The 25,731-nt window shown below is 37.5% G+C and overlaps 1 protein-coding gene and 1 long non-coding RNA gene across 5 annotated transcripts in view; one reads left to right on the top strand and one right to left on the bottom strand.

Annotated features, from left to right (window-relative positions):
- DIAPH3 (diaphanous related formin 3) overlaps positions 1–25,731 on the top strand; it is a 502,965-nt gene that overhangs the window by 10,666 nt on the left and 466,568 nt on the right. The window contains exons 1-2 of one of the 4 annotated variants that reach the window (XM_058437950.1): positions 9,343–9,425; positions 20,637–20,669. The exons of 1 other annotated variant lie outside the window; for it this stretch is intronic. In XM_058437950.1, the coding sequence (XP_058293933.1) occupies positions 9,396–9,425; positions 20,637–20,669 (63 nt within the window). In that variant the 5' untranslated portion in view covers positions 9,343–9,395. Of the gene's footprint in view, positions 1–9,328; positions 9,426–20,636; positions 20,670–25,731 lie in introns of those variants that run through there. 2 more of the 4 variants (XM_058437956.1, XM_058437951.1) reach the window with 2 other exon arrangements.
- Positions 4,561–9,204, bottom strand: LOC116467330 (uncharacterized). Its single transcript, XR_009213280.1, has 3 exons — positions 8,989–9,204; positions 6,482–6,569; positions 4,561–4,675 (listed from the first exon to the last, which is right to left on the bottom strand). It is a non-coding gene; the product is annotated as an uncharacterized LOC116467330 (long non-coding RNA).

Below are 25,731 nucleotides of genomic sequence, written 5' to 3'. Positions count from 1 at the left end.
AAATGGAATCCCAGAGGCTGAGGAAGATATGTGTAGACTGAGGAGTTCACAGATAGCCTGACACTGTTAGCAGAGGCCTGTCATCGGACACCATTATCTTTCTCATAGGTGTTGGCTTGAGGATGTAGATGAAGTGGTGAACTGTTATAAACCTGTTTTTAAAAAGAAAATAGCCATATATAAACATTTTTTAGTAAATGTTATGAAAATGTTGAAGCAGCAGAAAAAATAAAAACTCTTATACTTCCAGCTTCTGTATTCATTTTTCTCTTGAAATCTAATTTTCCATACCTATGGGTGCATAGTTCCCAGAATAGTGTGATTTTGGAATTATAAATAGCCATTTGGAACTGAATTCTTCCTAAGTGGAAGAGCTTGTGAAAATCTATTGTGTCATGATGTTGCTTGGCCCTCATTGAGTACCATATTGGTAGTAAATACAAAAGTATTTACAAAAGTAAAACCAAAAGTTCGTGACAGAACATGGTTATAGAGTGGGTCATTCACAATGTCCAGAATATGCTTACTTTAGTTCTAATGTTTAAGATAATCTTGAAAAAACGTAAGACTTAAGTAGAATTTGTGGAAGGCCTCTGTAGACCACAGTTTGGGGTACCCAGAGATGACTTGAGTGATGAAACTGGAAATCATCATTCTCAGTAAACTATCGCAAGGACAAAAAACCAAACACCGCATGTTCTCACTCATAGGTGGGAACTGAACAATGAGAACTCATGGACACAGGAAGGGGAACATCACACTCCGGGGACTGTTGTGGGGTGGGGGGAGTGGGGAGGGACAGCATTAGGAGATATACTTAATGCTAAATGAGTTAATGGGTGCAGCAAAACAACATGGCACATGGATACATATGTAACAAACCTGCACATTGTGCACATGTACCCTAAAACCTAAAGTATAATAATAAAAAAAAAAAAAGAAAAAAAAGAAATTAGATGTGTACCTGAACCGGGCAAATTTTTTTCACCTTAGTCCTTTGTTTAGTGATGAGATAAAAGTGATTAGTATCAGTAGTGAAGGATGTATACAATGTGTTTCAAAACAGTTTGCTTCTAATAATTTTTTTGGGTAAATAAGGAACTTGCAATCTTTAAAAAAATATATTTTATCATATATGTATCATACAAAAGAGGTGTAAAACACTGTATACTCACTAATAAGCTTAAAACATTAAATATCATAATTCCATTGAAATGCTCATTTTCTCCCTTCTTATCTTTATCTCCTTTTAATCTTTACTCTTCATTTCCTGGGTTTACAGGGCTTTTTTTTTTTAATTCAATTTTGATTTTTTTAATTCAATTTTGATTTTTTTAGGGTTCCAATTTATATATATATATATATCTTTCCCTAAAAGTAAATCTGTGAATGGAATTAATACTCAGTAGCTTTCTGATCTCTCCATCTTTGAGGATCATGGCAGATATTAAATACTGGAAAGGAAGGGGGAGACTATGATTTAATATATCAAATGTGAGGTCATTTTGTGTGCTGAGGGATGTGGGATATACCCAAGTAGCTGTGGTCTAAGTACACACCCTCTTGAGTTAAAGATGACTGAATACCTGTTCAGTCATAGTTCTGTCAAAGGAGTTATGGTGTAGAATTTCTTGAAGCCCTTAGTAAAAGCCCTTAGTGGATTAATTGTGAGATCCATAATGCTGCATTTATTTGGTTAATTTTATTATGAAGTATCTTCCCAAGATACAGAGAGTTTATCCCGTAATTGCTGCATTTTTTCCGAGGTTGGCTGTTTATTTGGGTGTCGTAAAATGAAACTTTGTAACATTCAGTTTTTAAATAAAAGATTTGCAAATTGGTGACATTAATTATGGAATTTACTATAGAATTAAACTGTTTTTGTTTATTAAAAACTTTGATTGAATTCCTTGCATAATGACAATTACAATTCTTTTTTAAAGAAAAAATTGACAGCCTGGGAAATGAACATGAAAAATGGAGTGTGTATAATCTGCTTTGAGAAATTCAGTATGACTATTTCACTTCTTTATACAAGGTGACGGTCTCCAATTAAAACCATGTTCTAACTCCACTCAGTCTCTTTTGAGGGTATAATTTTGCTCTTATTGTTATGTTATATTGAACCTGCTTTTAGTTACTTCATGCGTGTGTTTGTAAGCTTTTGGAAGTCACTTTCTGTGTGGTGCCTGGTATATATAGACTTGTGCTTATAGTAGGAATCTGAATGTTTGGCTAATTGAAAATCGAAACAAAGTACTCTTGTAACTTTGTAATGCCTGGTTCATTAACCCATTCATGATGAATTTGTTTAAATGTTATTAATATTATTCATTTCTTTTTATGAAAGATCCTAGTGGTGGTGGGCAAGGGTATATAAAGACTACCAGAAGCATATGTGGGTTATTGAAGAACTTGGGCCTGGCAATGTGGCTCTAAAGTCCCACCCTTAAACTGTGATAAAAAGACTTGAGAGAGACTCAAACGTGGCTCTATATCCTTGGGCAAATTATCAACCTTTGTGCCTCTGTTTTCCCTTCTATAAAATGGAAGTAATTAGTCTCTATGCTTATAGATTGTTGTGAGGATTAGTTGAGTTAACACGTTTCAATAGCTTAGGCACCGCACAATTAATATGTGACAGCTGTTATTAATGGGGAGATCCCATCACTATAGTGTGAAGTTCTCAGTTAGTGACAGCATTTTAACCTCTTCTTCTTGCTTCCTACTTCCTTTCTCCTCATAGCTTTTTTTTTTTTTTCCCCCTGGGGGACACTGGCATTGTGTCCAGGGACTCAGCCATTCATTGCAGTGGGACACACACCAGAGGTTTGTTTGGTGCCTGGATATATTCCCTTCCTTTCTGTTTCATGCAGACCTACTACAGCCTCTTTACATTGCCTCTCTTTCTCTGTCTGCCTCCTGCTGTCAACATTTGCTCCACACTAAACCCACACTCCACAAAAGTAACCATGGAGCTCCCTTTGAACTGGGATGCCTTCAAACTCCTCACTTCCTCACACCTCACATAAGGTAGAATATCAATAAATAATAGCACCTTTGGCCTCCTTGTTCAATTGCCTCAGATCTCCAAGCCTGGAGTAACCTGGCAGGCTTCTGTGGCTGAACTGGGTTCCTGCATCCTGGTGGAAACCACTCCCAGCTTTGTGAACTGATGCCCTTAGACATTGGGTATCTGTGTGTCCTCAGTGCTGCTAGATAACAATCATCATCCCAATAACTGCATTTGTTCAGCTCATACAATGGGCTGGGCACTGTTTTAATCACTTATCCCTCACACTACTTTGAAATGGGCACTCTCCCTACTGTTATTTTGTACATGATGGGGTTGAGACACAGAGAGATTAACTGGGAATAGGGCATGATGGGGCCTGGCTTTTAACTAGCTCTTTGGTCATCTCCTTTTCCATTTCTCAGAGCATTTATGCTAAACCTTTATCACTTCTTTACCTCATCTATGGGCCTGATTCTTTTTTGTCCCAAATAGTTTTTTCAATTGAAAAAGCGGCCAGGCCCGGTGGCTCATGTCTATAATCCCAGCACTTTGTGAGGCCGAAGCGGGTGGATTGCTTGAGTCCAGGAGTTCAAGACCAGCCTGGGCAACATGGTGAAACCCCGTCTGTACGAAAAAATACAGAAACATTAGCCTGGCGTGGTGGTGCATTTCTGAAGTCCCAGCTGCTTGGAAGGCTGAGGTGGGAGGATTGCTTGAACCTGGAAAGCTGTGGTTGCAGTGAGCCATGATTGTCACTGCACTGCAGTCTGGGAAACAGAGTGGGATCCTGTCTCAAAAAATAAACTGAAAAACAACATCTGTACTTCTTAAAAAGTCCAACCATGTAGGAGTACAAAGGGAAATTTCCTAAGCCTCCCTTCCATCCTAGACCACCAATTAAGGTCCCCCCGCCACCTGCCATGATGACATTTATTATTTTTTCTTTTTTAACATGAAAGAAAGTATTAGACAAGTAAAGAAACAAAAGATGGCTACTCCATAGGCAGAGCAGCCCCAAGGGCTGCTGGTTAGCTTATTATTTTCTATCTTTTTTTTTTTTGAGACAGTGTCTCACTCTGTCACCCAGGCTGGCGTGCAGTGGTACAATCATGGCTCACTGCAGCCTCCACCTCTTGGGCTCATGCGATCTTCCCACCTCAGCTTCTGGAGTAGCTGGGACTACAGGCACGCTGCACCGCTTGGCTAATTTATTTATTTGTATTTTATAGAGACAGGGTCTCATCGTGTTGCCCTGGCTTGTCTTGAACTCTTGGGCTAAAGTAGTTCTTCTACCTTAACCTCTCAAAGTGCTGGAATTGTAGATGTGAGCCACTGCACCTGGCTCTTTTGTATCCTTCCAATGATATTCTGTGTATGTGTCAAGCACTCACTTTTTTCCCATATGGGAACATACCACAGCATTCACTTAAGATCTTAGAAATGATTACTCCTGACTCTTAGCATGCCCCTTGATACCTTTTTCAGAGAAAGTGTTCCTAGAGCTTGCTGTAATTGTCTATATCTGCAAACATTCTTCATTGTTTCTCCTCCAATATCCACCCAAGGAATATATTTTCCTATTTGAGGTTAATCTCTTTACTGCTGTTTTTGGCCCATCCACATTCTGTCAGGAAGGTTTTGCTCTTTACACGCTCCATCCTGTAACGATGCTGAAATGTTTACCATTGTGAAAGAAAAAGCAGAAGGAAAACCAAACAACCCCTTTCCTCAACTTTCCCTTGACCCTTTGTCTCTCTGAATACCATGCTCTGCTTCTTTCCTTTTTAGCCACTTTCTGTGAATTACTTGTTTTCATTTATTCGGTAAATTTTTGAATGCCAGTTATACTGAGCATAGCACACGGGTAGATGCAATTTGGTCCTTGATTTCAAGAAGTTTATATTCAGTCTGGTATGGGGAAAGAGAGGTGTGAATCAAGACATATACTACAGTGTTACTGGGGAGTTCATGTAGCATAATCTTTAAGAACTCAGGCTGTGGAGATAAGTTGGGCTTTTTTGGGTCTTGCTCTGTTGCCCAGGCAGGTCAACTGGCAAACCCAGTGCTGATGTTTGTTTTAAGCCTCACCCTATATGACTTCTTCATTGTATTTGTACTAACCTCGCCCCCCTTGAAACCATGGTCTAACATGTTCTTCTCTTCTGATCTTTGGTTATTCCTTTCCCTACCCTTTATAATGAGTGTTTCTAAGTAATGTCTTTGATTTTCTCTTTTTACTTTATACGTGCTTCTAGTGTGAACCTATCCATTTCTTTAGCTTTTACTACCACTTAGATTAGTGCTTTCTGAGACGATGGAAATATTGTGTCCTGCCATGTCCAATTTGATAGTCACTAGCTATATGTGGCTTTTGAGCACTTGAATGTGGCTACTGCTACCAAAGAGCTGAATTTTTAATTTGTGTAATTTGAATTAAGTTGTGTTTAAATAGCCATATGTAGCTAATGGCTAGCATATTGGACAGCTCAGATTTAGAAGCTAATGACTTCTTAAACTTCATCTTTATTTTAGGATGGTCTTTTGAGCTTTTGTCCAAAATATTCAACCTTATTTTGCATGGATGGCTTAGAGGTACCTCAAACTCACTGTATCTCAACTCGAATTTATCTGCTTTCTCATAAACTTCTTTCTTTTGTATTCTCTTAGTCAGTGTCAACATTTTATCCTTGGATTTATTTTCAACTTCTTGATCTTTAACTTCCATATGCATTGGTTATCCAGTAACCTTGAATATGCTTCCTGGGTACTTATAGCACTTGCCTCTTCTCTTCTCCTACTGTCCCTGACCTCATTTATCTTACCTTCCATCTCTCTGCTGGGTTATTGCAATAGCTTCCTAACTGATTTCCTTGGCTCTGGTTCTTGGGTCTACTCTGTTTTATCCACCATGTTGCTGCTACAGTAGTTTTCTTTGGAACCGAAGTGTGATTATGGAACCTGCTTAAAACCCTTCAGTTTCTCTCCTGCATCATCCACAACTTAAAGGCCAAGTAGCATGATCTTGTCCTTTAATGATTTCGTCGTTGCCCACATTTCTAGATTGGATCCCTCAATTTCCACCTGAAATTCCAGTTCCTCATCCACACAATTTACTTGTAGGTCCCTGCATGATTGCAATGTAGTTTTACAAGCTAGACCTCCTGTCTGGAAAGCTTTTGCTCTGTGCTGGTTTGGTCCATTCCAGTGTCCTCTGTGCATGCTTGAAGCAAATCTGGACCCTGAGGTGTTCCCTGGTATCTGTAAGCAGCTCTTCTGGAATGCTTAGATCAGTATCAGTTATAGCACTAATCTCACTGTACTGTACCTTACACACTGAAGTTTCTGTTAGCCTTACTTATCTGATAGATGTGTTGGAGAGGGGAAGGGGAGGCCTAAGAGGAAATTTTTCCTATTTGAGATCTCTAGTTCCAAACATGTACCAAGTAGACTGGTGAACAAATTTACCTTTTTTTTTTGTCCCAGTCTCCTATACTTAAGAACCTTGGCTGCTCAGTCTTCCAAAAATGGCTATATTTTCCAAATGATCTTTTCTCTGTAAATGGAAATTTGCACAAGTTGAAGACACATGCTGAGCATTTTCCTATGGTATTCTTGGCAGCATTTTTTTTTTCTAGTTCTCCTTCAGCTGACAGACATTGGCCTGCGTTCAAGTTTAGAGGGACTACCTATGGCCCTTGGAGGCTTCACCTGTGAGTCAGGTGTTTCTTATAGACTACCTTCCAGTAATGTGATTTAGCTCTTATAGATAACAAGAACATTTTATTCTGGCAAAGATGATGCAGCTTTATAGCCTATGGAGCTACCCTCAATAAGTTTACAAGTGAAACAACATCAGTGATGACAGAAACAGGCATGTGAGAATTATCTTCACATCCTTGTGAGATCTGCAGTCCTTAGTAATTTTCACTAGATTATTAGGATCATTGGGTGCCTTCCCTTACCTGTGGCTGTCAGCTGCTGACTTCCTGCAGTCCTTGTTGCCTTTTTTTATTAGTGTGTTTGAATGGTGTGATAATCAACCTAAAACTATTGTACTTTTAAAAAGTCCTATACAAATATGCTTAAATCATTGCTGAAGTCTCCTTTGGCATTGTTGGAGGATTTCCAAGGACAGTTAGGCTGCAGTTGCTTGAGCTTGTGGCTGGACTACAGAAATTGGTGTGTTCATAACCAGACTGCAATATAGAATGTAATGTGTTAGGATTTCACTGTATTGCATATGGCACAGTGCAAATTAGGTACAGTATTGGGCCACTCTGTATCAAATCCCATTCTAGAATTTATCTCTCCAAATTTCCCACATTGCTTTGGATGACAAGTGCAAAGGAAAGCATTAAGGAGATGAATCTGTGTTTTTCAGTATGTTTAGCTCTGGCAGGCAGTTATTAATGTTATATTATTTTTTTGAATCACCAAAAAGGGAAAATAAGTGACCCAGCTTATTTCTTTTTCCTCTAGAACTTATTGCATTGTAAACTTCTTCAGGGCAGGTACCATATTTTATAGGTCTTTATGACCCAGCCCTCACCTGGTGGCCCGGTAACTTAGATGTGCAGTAACTATATCCTGTTTGGTTAATATTTCTGAAAGAAATGTAAAATGTAACCTACATCCTATGCATAGTACTGGAACTGCATGTAAAAACTGGAATTGTGCTCTTCATTTTTCAGATGCTAATTTTATAAATATGTAATCATCTTTTTGATTCCTTTTAAGAGATAAAACAATTTAGAGGGTATAATAAAAAGTAGTATTAAATTATACAAGAAAACTTAATGGTAATTCAGTTATTTAGAAAAAGTTTAAACTTTATCAATAATTTAAGAAATTAAATTTTCTTTAGCTGTTGTATTATAATTCCTGACAAGCATTTCTTAGTGACATGTTGGAATGTGGATAATTTTGGCTTATGTTTCAGTCTGAATTGGGAGTATATGGTTTATAAGGTTTGTGGTATATACCACAGCTTTAAAAATCTATAAATGAGAAATAAAAAAGCTTTTCATTTCTATTATATATTTGAGAGCAACTTAAAAAAAAAAAGGAGGAAACACCCTAGCAAACCATGTATTCTTATTAGTGTTGGTCAATTGACAGAAATTGCAACCCCCCTCCATGCCCATTTATCTCTGAGGTTTTTTTTTTTTTTTTTTTTTTTTGAGACGGACTCTCGCTCTGTTGCCCAGGCTGGAGTGCAGAGGCACAATCTCAGCTCACTGCAAGCTCCACCTCCTGAGTTCATGCCATTCTCCTGCATCAGCCTCCCAAGTAGCTGGGACTACAGGTGCCCACCACCACGCCTGGCTAATTTTTTGTATTTTTTTTTAGTAAAGATGGGGTTTCACCGTGTTAGCCAGGATGGTCTCGATCACCTGACCTTGTGATCCACCCACCTCGGCCTCCCAAAGTGCTGGGATTACAGGCGTGAGCCACCATGCCTGGTTTTAAGGTATGGTTTTGTAGTCAGTGTTGTTGTTATCATTTAGTAATCATCCAATTGGAATTAACGCTCATCTTTCTTGTTAAGATTTCATTTTTGAATTCTTTGCTCCATAAATAATTCAGAAACTGCTTCAGCAGCTGGCTGTCCCATCATAGTTCTGGGGACTGAGGGAAAGGAAGGAGAATGAGGCTGGATTTTTGACTCATTCCCAGCCTAGGTACTCACCAACCCTTATAAGTCGCTTCTGTGCTGTTCAATTTCTTATTCTCTAAGATGGGGATAATAGCGAGTTTTTAGGGTTGCTGGGTATACTAGTAATCGCAAAGTGCCCAGTAAGGTGTAGTAGTAGTGATAAGGTGGGCTGTATCATATGGGTACCTAGGGACCCATTTAGCAATCTTGGGTTTTGTCTCAGTTAAAGGCCCATTTGGTCTAAAGGAACAGATCCCTATACAATATCTACGGTAATCCTGAAAGGAGGAATTGTAAAGATACACAAGAGTAGCACCTCTAATCAAACTGGCCGTCACGAAGGACTGGAACCAGGAACTAAAAGCTGACAGCTTTTCTCAGTCTCTCTCCCTCTCAGGCCATCCAGTGTCTCTTTGCATCTCACTAGGCATAGCTCCATTGTTGGTTCTCTGCATTGTGTGGCTTCCTCTGCTTTGATCTTCACACAGCCAAGCCTAGAACCTCCTAATTCCAGATAGACATACATGTCCTTGGTCCACGCAAGAGTAGAGCCTGATTTTCGTCTCTGAATTCTAATTCTAGAATTCTGGGAAAATGGAGATTTGATTGGTTCTCCTTGGGTTTATATTCTGCCTTGTGTTTAGCTGCGGCTAGGGCTGGCTTACAAGGAACAGTGAAGACTGGTGGGCCTACCTCTATGGCATAGGCATTCTCAGAGAAGAGATGGTGTGCAGGAGGCAGATACACCCACAGGTGTCTACCTTGTTTACATGTGGGGATCTTTGGAGATTCCTTGATGACAGTCTTGGTACTGAAAGACTGAGTCTAAAATAGTTTGCCTAGTTTTAGTAGTTTGTTTCCTGTTTGCACATTAGAGTTACCTGGGGACCTTTAAAATTATCCATGGCAGGCTCCATCTTTGGGTATTGATTCATTTGGGCTGGGATATTACATAGGTATCTGTATTGGGAAAAGAAAGCAAGCTTTCAGGTGATTCTCATATGTAGTCAGGTTGATAACTACTCCCTAAAATGTTCCCTGCACCATGGTAGGGCGGGGGATTCAAAGTTGAGGGGAACATAGTACGTGCGACATACAAACAGAGGAGAAGGTATAAACACAAACTGCAAGACAAACCATGATCGGTGACCCAAGGGAATTGTAAACAAAAGGGCTGTGGGAAGAAGGAAATGAGATCATTTCTCCATAATAATGAAGGTTGATCCACCCTTACTCTAAATTTTTATCTGCAGTACTTACTCAATCTGTTTACCTCACATCTCACTCATCCATCTGACTGTGAGTCTCCTGAGGCCCTGGCAACATGCTGGCTCTGGGGATGGCATTAGGAAACTGCCACTGCGTAGATTTCTCAACCCCCATATTTGAGCCCCAAAGAAATATGACAGCATGTGAAAGGCCCCAGAGGGCAGCCCAACATAACTGACACCCAGCAAAACAGAGCTGCTGGTAAAGTGACCATGACAAAAATCAAGCCCACAGGAGAGGCAGTACACATTTAGAATGGATTTAGATGGATTACAGACTGGTTACGGGGCCCTAGAGGAGGAGAAGACTGTTGGGAGTATCCTTGAGGAGAACGAGTGAGCTGAACCCAGGTGATGCCTATATGGATCTTACTGTGAAGGAAGCAGAATAACATTGGTCAAAGTTTCTGAACCTCAGGTGTAGTATTTTATGTACTATGGCCTTTTCTATAAGTCTCCTACCAAGCCTATGGGGAAGATGCTTGTTTGCCTCATGGTACAGTTAAGAAATTCAGGCTCAGAGAGTTTAAGTGCGCAAGATCACACAGGTGATTGGTATCAGAGCTGGATTCTAATCCAGGTGAGTCTTATCCCAGAGCCCAGGCTGTCTCAGATAAAGGCCCAGTACTGCTGTATTGTGCCACAGCACAAGGCACGATGTAAAAGTCTCAGGAGAGGCACGCTTGATGTGGGCAAGCTTACAGAACCTTCCTGAATCAGGCGGCATTTGAAAGGTGAGCCAGGTATTGAGAGGGAGAGGACTGTGGTAGTGTCTTGGTCAAGGCCCAGAAATAAACAGAAACCAAGGTAGGTTGGTTTAAGGTGGGGATTATTTAGGAAAGTATTAAAAGAGAAAGGCTGGCCAGATGAGGTGGGCTCACACCTTACGGTAATCCCAGCATTTTGGAAGGCTGAGGCAGAAGGATCACTTGAGGCTAGGAGTTTAAGACCAGTCTGGGCAACATAGTGGGACTGCTGTCTGGAAAAAAAAAAAAAAAAAAAAATGTGGGGCATGGTGGTGTGTTCTTGTAATCTCAGCTACTTGGGAAGCTGATCGCTTGAGCTCAGTAGTTCGAGACTGCAGTGAGCTATGATCACTCCATTGCATTCCAGCTTGGGCGACACAGCAAGACCTTGTCTCTAAAAAAAAATAAAAAATAAAGGAAAAGGGCATATTGGAGATGCTGAGGTAAATCAGAGATTATTAACTGTAGGAAGGAAAAGAGTCTCTGATTGTAGGAGCTGGAGGAGGGGCAACCATGACCGGTGCTGGGCTGTCTACAAGGGTCCCTGTTGCTGGGACTCGCACACGTGTGGAGCACATTACCATCTGCATGTAGACCTCTTGGGGGGACTCCTTAGGGTTTGCGCTCAAACTTCCGAGGGGTCCTCAGAGTTATGTTTAAATGGTTGTAAATACTGTTTTTCTTACCCTCTTTTCTCTAGACATGCTAAACTGGTCCCTCTACCCCCTAGACTAATTCCATATTAAAAAAATAGTTGATAGAATTAACTGAGTTTTTCCAAAAATTGCCTTTATTGGCTTTACAGTGTTTTGAGAGTATTTCTAATACCTTCTGGTAAATGACTCCTGGAAGCATAACTAAGCCACTTAAAGGGCCCTCAAGTAAATAATGATTATTTGAGTACAGACCTTCCTCCCTACCTTCAGTAATTTGTATAATATGCTGAATATGCTGATCTGATTATTTTTTACTGTGTAAGTTGGTTATTTATATTTGTTTACTTACAAAATATTTGTGACTATTCAGTTAGAAAAGTAAAAGCCCATGTCTTTGAAATGGTCTGGGACTGATCTGCCTCCTCCTTCCCTCTCACTGACTTCATTTTGTCCTATTGGAGCCAACAAGCTCCCTTGTTTCTTGAACATCAGGCATACTCCTCCTGACAGCCTTGTTATGGCTGTTCTTTCTATCTCAAACACTCCCCTGCCCATCCACATAGATGACACCTTAGCCCACTGGCAACTCTGCTCAAACACCACTTTGTCAAGGAGGCCTATGCCTACCTCAATTCCCCATGTTTAAAATTGCAGCCTGCAAACCCTCTTGGCTTACGCTACTTTTTATTTTTTATCAGAGCATTCATCACCTTCTAACATCTTAAATAAGTAATTATTGTGCTTATTGTCTGTTTCCCCAATAAAGATAAGTTCTTTTAGGGCAAAAATCTTTGTTTTATTTATTGATCTCTCCCTTGTCAAGAATATAGCAATATTTAATTAACAGTTGTTGCATGAATGAATGTTTTAGGAATCTTTCATTCTGTTAGAAGAACAAATTCTACATTTCAAGTTTTACCTGAATCATGGCTAAAATTTTATTTGCCTTTAGTCTTAGATCATTGCTATAGTGCTTGCCTGTTAATTAGCATGCATTTAAGCATATATGATTAGCAGGTGGAGACTCCGCCTTTTCTTCCAATCACCATTGAATACCTTATTATGAAGCATTTTGGTTATTGGTTTATCTTGTTCTTTTGGTTGCAAGCTTGTAAGGGGAGAGACTGGGTCTTCATATTTAATGTTGTGTCTCACACATGTTGTTGGCCTAATTGTGTAGTAGAAAAAATTAGAATTATGAGACTAGGTCTTGCTTAAAATCTTTATCTTTTATTTCTTATATTTTGGCATCATGACCTTATTTACATTAAGGAATTACCTAGTAAGTGGTATTTACCCTAACTTTCTCAAGATGGCATGATATCATTTACATTTACAATAAAGAAAAATGATAGATTTCTTTTAACTCTGCCATTAATAAGTGTCATAAAGTAGAAAAATAAAGCAAAGTCAATATATTATTGTTGCCACAGAAATTGAATTTGTGTCAAAAGGATTTGTGCTTGTGATGCAGTGATTCGTATATTTTTCTTGGAATTAAGTCTGTAGCAGGTGACAACATCAATAATTCACAGAACCAAGGAGCTTTTTGAGATTGGTTAATTTATATATGTGAATTAGAAAACAAATGAATAATGTGCTTAATATATTCTGACATACTTGAAAATATGCATTAAAAAACTAGCCTATTAAAAAGTCTGTGCACATTATTAGATGTTTTTTAGATTTTCATTTTTTCTTTTATTAATACATACATTTTTATTTGAAAAGGAACAATCTATATTTTCTGCTCAATCTGAAAAGCATTATCCATAGTAACTTAAAAAATACTTTCTGTATTAAAAGTAAATATGCTTATTGTAGACAACTGGGAAAATACATGAAGATATGAAAAAACCCCACAAATCCCATAATCCAGATGTATAAAATTATGATTCCTGTTTTTTTTCCATGTATATGTATATTAATGAAGTTGAAATGTTACATATGCAATTTTAAATGCACTTTTTTATGTACCATTGTAAGCATTTACGTAGAAAACTGATTCTTGTTTTGTTTTTTCCATGTATATGTATATTAATGAAGTTGGAATTATGTTACATATGCAATTTTAAATGCACTTTTTTTCATGTACCATTGTATTGTAAGCATTTTTCCATGTCATTATAGTCCATATTGGTAGGACTGTGATTTATTTAATCTTTCCTATGTTTGGGGAAATGTCAGGCTGATTACAGTTCTAGTTATTTAAAGTAATGCTGTAGTGATACATATTTGTATATAAACTTTTGATTGTATTTCTTAATTCCCAAGTATAGATTCTAGAAGTAGAATTATTAGGTTAAAGTGTGAACATGGGATTTGTTTTACCAAATTGTTTCCTAAAATGGTTTAACCAAATTTCCTTTCTTTATGGTGATGCTGAAATATTAACAAAATCTTTCTCAAATATATGTGAAAGAATGGGTGATGCTCTGTCAGTCTCAGGAACATCCAATCTAAATTTGTGTCGTGGACAAGATGTCTAGGATGCTGAGCCACTTTCAGAAGTAATTTAGTAGTTGGGATAAGCTTCAAGGTGATTCTGGGAGTTCTGGGATCTCTAGTTCTCTGTATAGCAAATACTGTAAATGCTTTTCAGCCTTCTCCAGACAATGAAAAAGGTCTTGGATTCCCATAACCTAGAACTGAACCTACTTGTAAAGTGGTTCAGAGATTCGATTTGCTTTTCCCTGGACATGTTGCAAGAGAGTTTTGGATCTGGTAGGATAGGTGAAAAGACCTGAAATAGACAAAGAGGCATCTTAAAATATGTACAAAAGCTGTGTTACTAAATTAGCCGTTATATTTCTCCTTTTATTTTACCCCAACATTGAATGAGTTTATTCAAGGAAAAAGAATATTGGAGTTATGTTAGAATGAAAAATGACTTGTTAGGTTAGCCTCTGTGGGGTGCAATCTAGGTCAGAGTTCCAAGCCACAATATGATAATTGTTTTTTTCTAGAGAGGCAGTTCTTTCCTAGCAGGTATGTTGCCTCAAACCTTGTGTTCTCAGAGAAATGAATCTTTTCACTGCTGTGGACACTTGAATGATGCCTTCTCCTTAAAGCTGATCTCTCTTGTTGGCTCTCCTTTCACGATGGAGGAATTGAGGGGCAGGGAGGTCTGGATACTTGAGTGCATGACAATAGAGAAGCTTTGGATAATGAGTAATACATGGTATATTTGTCTTTCTGAGGTTGGCAGAATTGCAGTTTTGAATAAATCAGCAGATTAAAAGAGGCTGGAGAGCTTTTCCTAATTCTCACCTGTTCCTAACATCTCCCCTTTCACTTTTTTCCACCTTGGACTGAAAAAACGTGTGAACTTAAAAGTTTTCCTTTGTAGTATCAAAGAGCCAGCTCTACTCTTGCCCTCAGTGCTATGAAAGCTTCAGTATTATTTTTGGACCTTTCTTAGATGTTAAATCTGGAGCCCTTGAAGAATAATATTTTCACATCTATGTGTGTTGTGTAGTTGCCAGGGAGATGATCCATAGATAGACTCTGTAGGTATGTTTAGTGTCATGGCTGGTAGGAATATTACTTTAAATTTTCATAGTCTTTATAATTGGTATTGATGTTAAGATAAACACAGGTGTGTGGGCTAGAAATGTTATTAGATTGAAGTACATATTCATAAATTATTGGTGGAAAGGAATAATCTGGACTTCAAAACAAAAATGTGAGCAACATCTCAACCTATTATCAGCCATAGATTATGATTAAGAGAAGACTAATCCTTTCTTTTTTTCTTTACGATATCCTCCCCTCCCTTCCCCCTTCCCCCTTCCCCCTTCCCCCTTCCCCCTTCCCCCTTCCCGCTTCCCCCTTCCCCTCCTTCCTTCCTTCCTTCCGTCCTTCCTTCCGTCCTTCCTTCCTGTTAGTAACCTGTGATTTATTCATTTTGTCAAGCAAATGGTGTCATGTCATAGTCTGATACAATGAACAATCTTTAATACTTAGGTACTAAGTTTATGTTTATGAAATGATTTGTACCTTAGACTAAGCATTTAAATAAATGATGCAATTGGTAATTCATCCTACATCCAGAGATTGTTGAATTATCTTAAAACTACTAATTGTTACCTTTCACTTCATGGCAGTAAGGCCTGTCCCAACTTTATCAGCTCCCTGTCTTCACTTCTTTGAAATCCTCTTGTACTTCTTATCTATACCCTTCATGTGGCTTGTTTCAGGTATGTCCAGTTTTTAAAGTGAGCTACATGATGAGAAATTCATATGTGTGCAGGCTGAGGGAATGTTCAATGGCTGATACTGGTGGAGTATGGAGTAGGGTTTCTCACGTGGTCCTGGGCATGCTGCCACATCATTACAGGCATGACTCCTTAAACACGTGGGTTCCCAGGTCCCACCTTAGACTTACTGAATAAGAATATTGGTAGACTGAGGCCCTGTAATCTAGCTTTTCAAAGGAAGACTTGGTGTGATTCTTGTGCATGCCAAACAAACAAAAACCTGGAAAAACCAGCTGGTCCAGAGGATCTAGCTTATGAAAATTTTGTCTGAGTCTTTAATCTTACAAGTTTTCCTCCTGTTGGTAATCCTTCATAACCCACTTAAATGATGTAAATTTTTGGCTAGGTGTGGTGGCTCACTCCTGTAATCCCAGCACTTTGGGAGGCCAAGGTGGGAGGATCACCTGAGGTCAGGATTTCGAGACTAGTCTGGCCAACATGGCAAAACCGTGTCTCCACTAAAAATACAAAAATTAGCCAGGCATGATGGTGCATGCCTGTGGTCCCAGCTACTCGAGAGGCTGAGGCAGGAGCATCACTTGAACCTGAGATCAAGTGCACTACTGCACTCCAGCCTGGGCGACTGAGCAAGACTGTGTCTTAAAAAAAAAAAAAAAATGTCAATTTTAATGGAATTAAACTGTGTCAGCCAAAGATTATTTAAAAATACTACCACATATTTGGTTCTGATAATAATAAATTGATGCCAGCCTGCTGGCTTGAATCTGATGGTGGCTGTCATGTTCCTAATGATATCAGTGGACAGATCCTTTGCTCCACTGGCCTGCTAGTTCAGATGTGCTAACCGATGAAAGAAAACATAAAATTTGCGAAAAGTCTTGGGCTACAGCTTGGCATCTTTTTCACTGTGTGTGGACCTCCTGGGTTTGTATATTGCTTCGTGTACTACAATTTATCTGTCTTTGTTACTTGTAAACTAAATTAGTGGGGAAACTATTTCACATGCCTCTTGAATTCACAGCATTTAGGACAGTTCTCTGAAAGCTCTAAATCCATTTTTTGACAGCATGTACTATCTTCAATAAAAGTTTTGATGCATTGCTTAAATGGGAATATAGAGACCGATGTTCTGTGTTTCTATTTTTTTCCCCCCGACTCCTATGTTCTTTTGAAGAAAAATCTATAAAGGCTTTTTTTCCTCTTTCAATTCCAGAGTGACCCTCTTGACCATTCATCCTAGGAACTGTCATTAACAGAAAACATTGTTACCCATCTGTATGTGGTTCTCCTTACTTTTTAGGGGGAAAATAGAATTAAGTAAGTTGAGAAACATAGGACCGTAGGAAGAAGGATGAGTTTTTAGCTTAGGAAAAGAGTCCTCATGTTCTTTAATATCACACCTTAACCAATAACCAGTAGTCTTGTGGACAGAACTGTTTATAATTTAAAATCATGAGTTTTACTTGATTTCAGTGCCATAAAACATTAATAACACCTACAGAATCATAGGCCAGGTAGGTAATATATGTAAAGGTCACAGTCACATTTAGATATGAAAGTTTTAATGTCTAAAACTGTATGCTTCTAACTTTTTTTTTTTTTTTTTTTGGTAAATATAACCCTAAAAGTTTGCTATCAGGTTATTATTTTTAAAGGTGTTCCTAGTTGCTTTCATTTAATAGTCGATTTTATGTTTCTATTTCCTTTTTGGAGTAGATGTTCACAGTGGCTACTCATGAACTGGATTGATGTTTGCAGTTAACTATTTTCCTGAACTAGGAGATAGTAAAAGAGCATTGCTGGTGGCTATAAAACAGAGGTACTTCATTTTAAACAGTACCACCATAAAATCAATATTTTTGTGTTACAGAGTTTTTTCTTATTTTAATTAAGGATATTACCCTTATAGTTTTGTATTTACAAGAGTAAGGCTAAAACCCCACAGAATTATCTGAGGATTTAGTTAGTCATTCTCTTCCTTTCTCCCTCTTCTTGGCAATTTCTACTTCATGGATAGTCCCTATTTTATGTGTATAAGCCAAACAGGCAGGACCTTGAGATCATGTAAGCTTTTCAGTGATAAACTTGAATTTAGTATTAACATTCAGACATCCTACAAAAGATTGCCACTTGATATAGTGTTTACATTTTTTCAGTAAGTATTTAGTGTTTATTTTTTCTTTAATTCACGTTTAAAGTAAATTGTGATGAGACATTCCAGTTTTTAAGGGAAATTACTAGTGCTTAGATTTATTTAGATTTTTAATGCTAGCCTATCTTTAGTGGTTTAAGATTGCATGTATGTACATAACTATGTAATCTCTATTCTTCAGCAAGCTAAATCTTGAAACCTATTCTGACTTTATTGTTTTGATGTAGAAACACAATTCTCAGATTAGTTTTCCAGCTCTGTTAGTGAGTTTCTCCAGTCCTGTCTGGACTCTTGAATTTGCTGTGATTTCCTGCCCTATTGACTTCTCTTGCTAATGGTGAGAATTGATAGGTAAGTGTTCTCTGGAAGAGAAGGAATGATGAATTGACCTTCTTTTCTCTCAGACTCGGTTATACTCTCCACATCTACATCCCTTTGAGTTTTCTTACTTCTCCGTGCAAGATACACCTGCATCTTAATTCTGTTGTGATTCATCACATGTTCTTTGGGAAATATAATAACATAGGTTATAACTGGGCTTATGTACGTACCTATATAGTTTGAAAACGGATCAAGCCTTTAGGAAATTAAATCTTTTAAAAAGCTATATCCTCAATGAGATAGTTTCAGAATGTATATATTTAAAAAAAAAACAAAAAACCGTGACCAAAAATGGATCCCTGGGGTTGCCTTGTTTTTACATAAGAGTGGCAGTTCTTTTTCCTGAACATTGTGAGCCCAACTGAAATTTTAAAAAGTTGGTCTAATTTTAGACCTTTGACAGTATATAAGTGTTTCTCTTGAATGTTTACAACTGGATTTTGCATCATGTAACTTACATTTCCTATTTTCCTATCTAGTTGTATTTTCCTTTTACTTTCTGTATCTTTTATGTAGTTTTTAGATCATAAATCTTGCCTGGACCCTAGTGGTCTTTATTTTAAAATTATTTATCTACTTTTATTGTCTTTTACTCTTAACTTTTTAAAATATCACTTTTATGGCTTTTTCCTGAAGCAACTGAAGCTGGTTTTGGGAATATTTTATTTGTTTAAATAGATGTTTTTCTCTTTATTGTGGCATACCATTCTAAATAGGATTTCAGCTTTATACTTTATTTCTTTGGCTTTACCTTTTAAGCATTAGGCCACTTGGCATGCCATTGTGCCAGAAGTTCATTACATGCCACTTTTTTTTTTCCTTTGTCACAGGAACTTGAAATGAACCCTTTTGAGAGTGAAATGAGATGTGATTGGAGTGATACCTCTGATTGTAGAATAACAAGAGTGAAATGTGGTTAACCAAATGCAATAGGCTGGAAGCCTCTACTGGCAGGAAGGCACACATACAACAGGCTGTTAGAGGAAGGGCGCCCCACGCAGGCATTGCCCCAGCTCCTTTCTCTGCAAACTCAAGAGCCCTCTACGTTTGGGTTTAATTTTAGTAGTGGTCTCTGGGGTGACACTCTGGCCCTAAGTTCCTTACATACTTTACAGTCCCACTCAGGATCCCAAACACTTTTAAGGACCACCGTGCATACTTGTTAATTTCAAAGACTGAAGATAGTATTGATAAAAAAGCAAATTCTGTAGCCTGGTATTAGATACTAACCCTTAGTTAATCCACTATTATTACTTCCTTATTCCCAAGTCAAAGTAGGTGATTCTAATTCAACAGGGCAGTTCAATCTGGAACCTAGTGGTGTGGCTAATGGTCTTTCATTTGGCTACATTTTCTTTGGTATACACAAAATTCATTTTAGATCCCAGTTACCTTCTTTCCTTTGCACTAGAAGAAGGAAAATCTTGGTGAAAGAAAGGGAGAAGAGAATCTGGGATGGTGATTTACATTGTACAGATTTTTAATCTGGATCATCACTGAGGTAGATTCATGAGCATGAAGGTGTGCTTGAGTATACAAACATGAATGATAAATTTTATTCTATTAAGTAAATGTTGAATTTAACTGTGTACCACTTAGTCTGTTAGATAATGGTTGTTAACATCTGTCCTTATAAAAGAGTAGACCTTGTTTCCTATTTAGAAAATGTGTTTGACCCTTTCCCTGCCCCTTTAAAAATTGAATGCTCCAGTGAATAAGAGAAAGGAGAATTGGTAATTGACTCCAGTTACTTGAATACAATATCTTGCCCGACACTGGGACTTATAAAACTTAGATTTCTGTGTTTTTTCTCTAAATAATTATTTTTTCTTTTGAATTGTATTTTGTAGGAAACTATTCACTCTCTAGAATGGTCTTATGTTCGTCTAGCAAGGAAATCAGCAAAAGGGTCCTTGAAGCTAGCAATGAAATTGAAAAGTGTCTGCTGTCACCACTGGTGATAAATCAAACTGATGTTAAAGATGCAAATAGTCATTTTAGTACATTCTTCTCCGTTACTAGAATTGTTTAAGTTAATTAAGACAGCAAAGTACTTCATTATCTATTATGCTGCATAGTAATGGTAAATTTAAAGTTTCACTGTTTTATAATACGAAAAATTTTCTGAAAAATGATCACATTAAAATCTTTTATATCCAATGTTCTTTTTTGTTTTATTTTTTCTATGTGCCCTCATTCTCAGACAGATCCATTGTGTTCTAAGTTCATATACTTAATGGTAATTAATACTGTTAATTGGGATAATATATTTATTGTACTATAGTTAATTTTTTAGTTTGTGAGGTTTACAAAGTTTTAAAAAAAATTTTAGTAAGTGTTTGGAACTACCAGATGCAGGGTAACTTTTGTCCATCTTTTTAAGAAAGAGATTAAAATGATTATATATAATGTGTTTTTATTGGACTGTCAGAAATTTAATTATATTCAAGTTAGGATTGTAGAATTTTGAATGTACCCTATTAACTAAAATAAAAAAGCAGTTATAAATTACTGATATGATTGCTTTTTTTAAATTTGCAGCATTTAAATATTAGGACACTGACGGATGATATGGTAAGATTATCTTCAACTTTTCCTTTGTTATGAATTGTAACTAACCATTTAACGTGGATGGTGTGCTCTGCTAACATCTTTGAAATTGCTAAAAGTCACATATATTGGAAACGTACTGTTCTTATAGTGCTGAAATAAGAGGCAGAACTGATAAAATACACTAAATTGTTGGTTTTAAGTTGTAAAGTGAATGGTGGATATGTTAATCAAAAAATTTGTTTAATTACAAATTGTTAGTCAACTTTGAATCATTCAAATCAACTCTCATTCTTTAGGAATGAGTTGCACACTTCAAAAAAGAAGTAAAAATAGCAAAGACATGTCAGCTTTTCAGAAATATGTAGTTGCTAATTAAAGTAAGTCAGACTAAAATATTATGCATATATATTTTTAAAATTTTGCTTAAAAATGAGAGAACCGGGCATGCCTTACTATGTTTTTTGTGTTGAAAATAATAGGGCTTCTCATAGTAAGTAACACTTTATAGCACCATTATAGATTCTTGCATAGTCAAGTAAGTTTTTCTGAGAAATATATTTTTAAATGTAACTTGTGGCTAATAGTAAAGGAATAACAAGAAGAACAACAACAAAACACAAATAAACAATGACACCAAAAATATGTAAGTGTGTTATAGAGGAAAAAGCATGGACCCCCATTGACCAGGCTTTGCATTAAACTTCACCATATATGAAGCATGAAGGAGAATGCCTAGACCATAGTAAGCACTTAGAAAATAGTACCTCTAATATCAAAGGACTGTCTTTTGCACCTGGGTAAGGTAGAATACAAAGATGAATGAAACGTAGATCTTGACATGAATGATTTAAAAAATTGTGTTAGAATGTTGATATGTTTTATTCCTTTGAATAGTACCTAAGAAAAGCATATTTACATATAATTTTCTGGATGACATTTTCATATACTAACATATAGAAATTGGTAACAACACAGATTTCTCAACTTGCAAGGTAGATGTCTTTATTTTACAATTGACAATATTGAGGCTCAGACGGATTAAGTAGCTTGCCCAAGTGTGCCCAGCTGGCAAGTGATACAGTCATAGCTTGAATTTTGTTCCACATTGCTTCAAGTCTCATATACTTACTGTGCTAACTTAACCCAGCTTGCAAATGGCTTCTTAAGGCTGATAAACCATCTGCAATTTTTATGTTTGAATTTCTATGATATACAATGATATATTTGTAACAGCTTTGATCTATAATTCATGGAGCATACAATTCACCCATTAAAAGTATATAATTTAGTGGTGTTTAGTATATTCAGAAGAATTGTACAACCATTACTACAGTCATTTTTAGAATGACTGTAAATTTTTAGAATTTTCGTCACCCTTAAAAGAAATGTCATGTTCATAAATAGTCCCTCTCTGTTTTCCCTCAACTCCCTCAGTTCTAGGCAACCACCAGTCTACTTTCCGAGTGTATAGATTTGCCTGTTCTGGACATTTCATGTAAATTGACTCATATCGTATGTGGTCTTTCGTGATTATTTCACTTACCATAATGTGTTCAAGGTTCATCCACATTGTTGCATGTATCAGTACTTCATTTGTTTTTGTTTTGTTTTGTTTTGTTTTGTTTTTTTGAGACAGGGTCTCACTCTGTTGTCCAGGCTGAAGTGCAGTGACATGATCATGACTCACTGCAGTCTTGACCTCCTGGGCTCAAGCAATCCTCCCACATCAGCCTCCTGAGTAGCGGGGATTACAGGCATGCACCACCTCACCTAGCTAATTTTGAAGTTTTAAATTTTTTGGAGAGACAAGATCTCCCTATGTTGCCCAGGCTGGGTTTAAACTCCTGGGCTCAAGTGATCCTTCTGCCATGGCCTCCAAAAGTTTTGGGATTGTAGATGTGAGCCACTGCACCAGGCTCATTCACTTTTATTGCTGGATAGTATTCTGTATGATGACATTTTTGAGGTTTATTCATATTTTATGGACATTGCATTTTTTTTCTCTTTGAAACACTGCCCTTGTTTTCATTATATGACAGTCCTTGCACACTGCCAACCCACGATCTTTACCTTAAGTTTTAGAAACTAGAGTCATGGGGTGGCTTCGGCATGCCATTCCAGAAGCCATGTTGCTCTATCTCATATTAATGATTGAGTTCCTCATTGAGGACTTTCTTAGTTCTTTCTCTGACCTTCCCCGATTCCTCACCTCTCCCCTTATCCCTGCAGCTGGCCTTGGTAAGGTAAAAACTTTTGAGTTGTTACCATAATGCCTAGTGCATATCTTCAACAATACATCATTTATTATCTGCCTTTCTCAATGGTTTAAACCTTTTGAAGGCACAGACGATGTGTAATGAATACTTCTAGTACCTAGCGTGCTTTCTGGCACATAGTGAATATTTTAATAAATTTTTTTGTTGAACAAGTGAAAGAGTCACTGTTCTGATAACCTGCCTGGTATTGGATCTCAGCCTGGCTTGGCGCTAGTCAGGCTTCCCAGAGACAGAGTCTTGCCTTTTTTGCACAAGGTAAGGGAGCTGTAATGAGGACCTTCTGTCAGTCTTTCTGACCGCTTGCCTGGATTGCTGAGTGTTGCCTTGCACCTGCTTTCTTCTTAATTGTACACATGTCTGTCTCTCCTGGATTCCTCATTGACCCTCTTCACGTGGACTTGCTGACTGAACTGCTGTCTCCTCACTCTCACTGTTCTCTTCTGATCTTGTGCTTTAGCTTGTCTCTTGAGTAGGCCCAGAATTTAGTCCAGGGAAGGATCAGGCAGGTAGCCTAGTTTAGGCATCTGTATCTGTTGCTGCAGAGATTTGAGAATAAGCATGGCTATCTTCAACAGGAGACACCAAAGAGTAAATTCTTTCTTATTCATTGTTGACTGATGCAGTGTAGAAAGAGCATTGTTGGATTTGGAATCAGAAGATTCTTGGTGAAAGACAGAATTTTACCTCTTCTTAGCTCTGTTACCTTGGCAAATCAATTATTTGATTGTTCACTTATTTAAATTGGGACTAATTATACAGTTTCTTCCTTTCTCATAGAGTTTTGGTGAGTTTCTTAAGTTTTCGTTGACCTGCTGCATTCAGTTCTGTCCGTTTTTACCCCTTTAAAATATGTTTCTTGATGTACGGACAGGGAAGTGGTGTGACACGTTTGTAGCTGAGCCTTCCAGGGTATATGTTATAGATCAATGCAGAGTTGTGAGAAGGGAAAGGGTAGCTGGATATTTTGAGGGCTCTTTAAACTATTTCTGGTGTGTTAGAACTCAGGGCAGCATTTGCCAATGATGCTTGATATGTGCTAGCAATATGTTTTCTGATTGAAGTTTGCCCCCTTACAACATACACATTGCATGTATGCTTTCAACGTAGAAATTCTTAATGTGAATAGCCTTTTTTTTGGTCAGAACTTGAGAGAGGCATATAAGAATAGCATTGTGCTGTAGTCATACATTTGAATAACAGTATTTTAGAAACATTAAAACATCACGGGAAGCATTAATGTTAAAAACCTATCTCTTTAAGTTGTTTTGTTAAAGGTCTGCAAAAGTACTTTATGTTTTAAGGTTATTTCTTGAGTTACTATCAGAATTGAATTTCACTGTCTTGTTAAAGGAATAAAGGATTGCTATAGTGTTGGGTTCCCTAGGCAGAGTTAATAGACTATAAGCAGTGTTTGTTCTATAAATATGAGCATTCTCTTTGTATAAAGTGCAGCTTAGGTGCTAGGGTAATAAATAAAGATGAATAAATGTTTAGCTTATAACTTCCATTGCTTATACCTGGGTTTTGAGGAAGGTTTTCCTCATAGAGGCAAAAAGGTTGGGAGGAGGGGGAGTGAAGGGAGACAAGTTTGAAAAGGTAAGTTGGAAAACATTGAATGTGGATGTGACAATGCTGAATTATCCATCAGCGTGTCCACTGAGTGTTTTTGGAGTGTAGGAGTTGTTTTTGACTTAACTGTTTTCTCTCCTGTCCTTCACAACCATTTCTCTACAGTAGAGTACTTCTATGATCCTCATCTCTTTGTTCATCTAACTGCAGCCTGCTTTACTGTTTGGCCTGCAGCAATGGTTTTCAAATCTTTTTGACTAGATACTGCATTAAGAAATACATTTTATTTTGTAGCCTGGCATGCATAAACTCCTAAACTCTCTGCTTCTCAGTTGAAACAAAAGTTTAAAAACCAGTATTTAACATTTCTAAGCAAAATGAATTCTGATCTTTTTATTTCCATTCCTTTCTAATTTTCTTCACTCCTCTCCATTCCTTAAAAAAAAAAAAAAAAAGGTGATTAAATCCACTAAATTGATTTCATGACCCACAAATGGTTAAGAGCTATAGCTAGAAAACCAAACACTGGCCTGCACAGAAACTAGAGGAAGTTATGAGGTCTTTTCATTAGTGTCTATTCTTTATTATATGTAGTTGCATGTAGGAAAGCCAGGTTAGAGTGCCACCTCTGCTATTTACTAGCTGTGTGACTTTGTGTTAGTTATGTAGCTTTTGAGCCTTGGTATAGACATAGTTTAAGGGACAAAGTAAGTAAGATGCTTGGTAAACTGTGCGTTTATAATTTAGTGCTGTGATTAGTAATATACGCTTTAAAAAACTGAGGTATGATCCAGCAATCTCAATGCTGGGTATATACCCAAAGGAATATAAATTTTTCTACCATAAAGACACATGTACACGTATGGTCATTGCAGCACTATTTACAATAGCAAAGACATGGAATCGATCTAAATGCCCATCAATGGCAGATTGGATAAAGAAAGTATGGTACTAATACACCATGGAATACTATGCAGCCATAAAAACGAACAAGATCATGTCCTTTGCAGGAACATGGATGGAGCTGGAGGCCATTATCCTTAGCAAACTAACACAGGAACAGAAAACCAAATACTGCATGTTCTCACTTATAAGTGGGAGCTAAATGATGAGAACGCATGGACACAAAGAGGGGTAAAACAGACACTGGGGCATACTTGAGGGTGATAGGTGGGAGGGGGGAGAATATCAGAAAAAATATCTATTAAGTACTAGTACTAGGACCAGTACCTGGCTGA

This window comes from Hylobates moloch, unplaced genomic scaffold, assembly GCF_009828535.3.
Source record: "Hylobates moloch isolate HMO894 unplaced genomic scaffold, HMol_V3 SCAFFOLD_4, whole genome shotgun sequence".
NCBI classification, from domain to species: domain Eukaryota; kingdom Metazoa; phylum Chordata; class Mammalia; order Primates; family Hylobatidae; genus Hylobates; species Hylobates moloch.
Note: the sequence above shows the minus strand (reverse complement) of the source record. Positions and strands in the feature narration are given on the sequence as shown.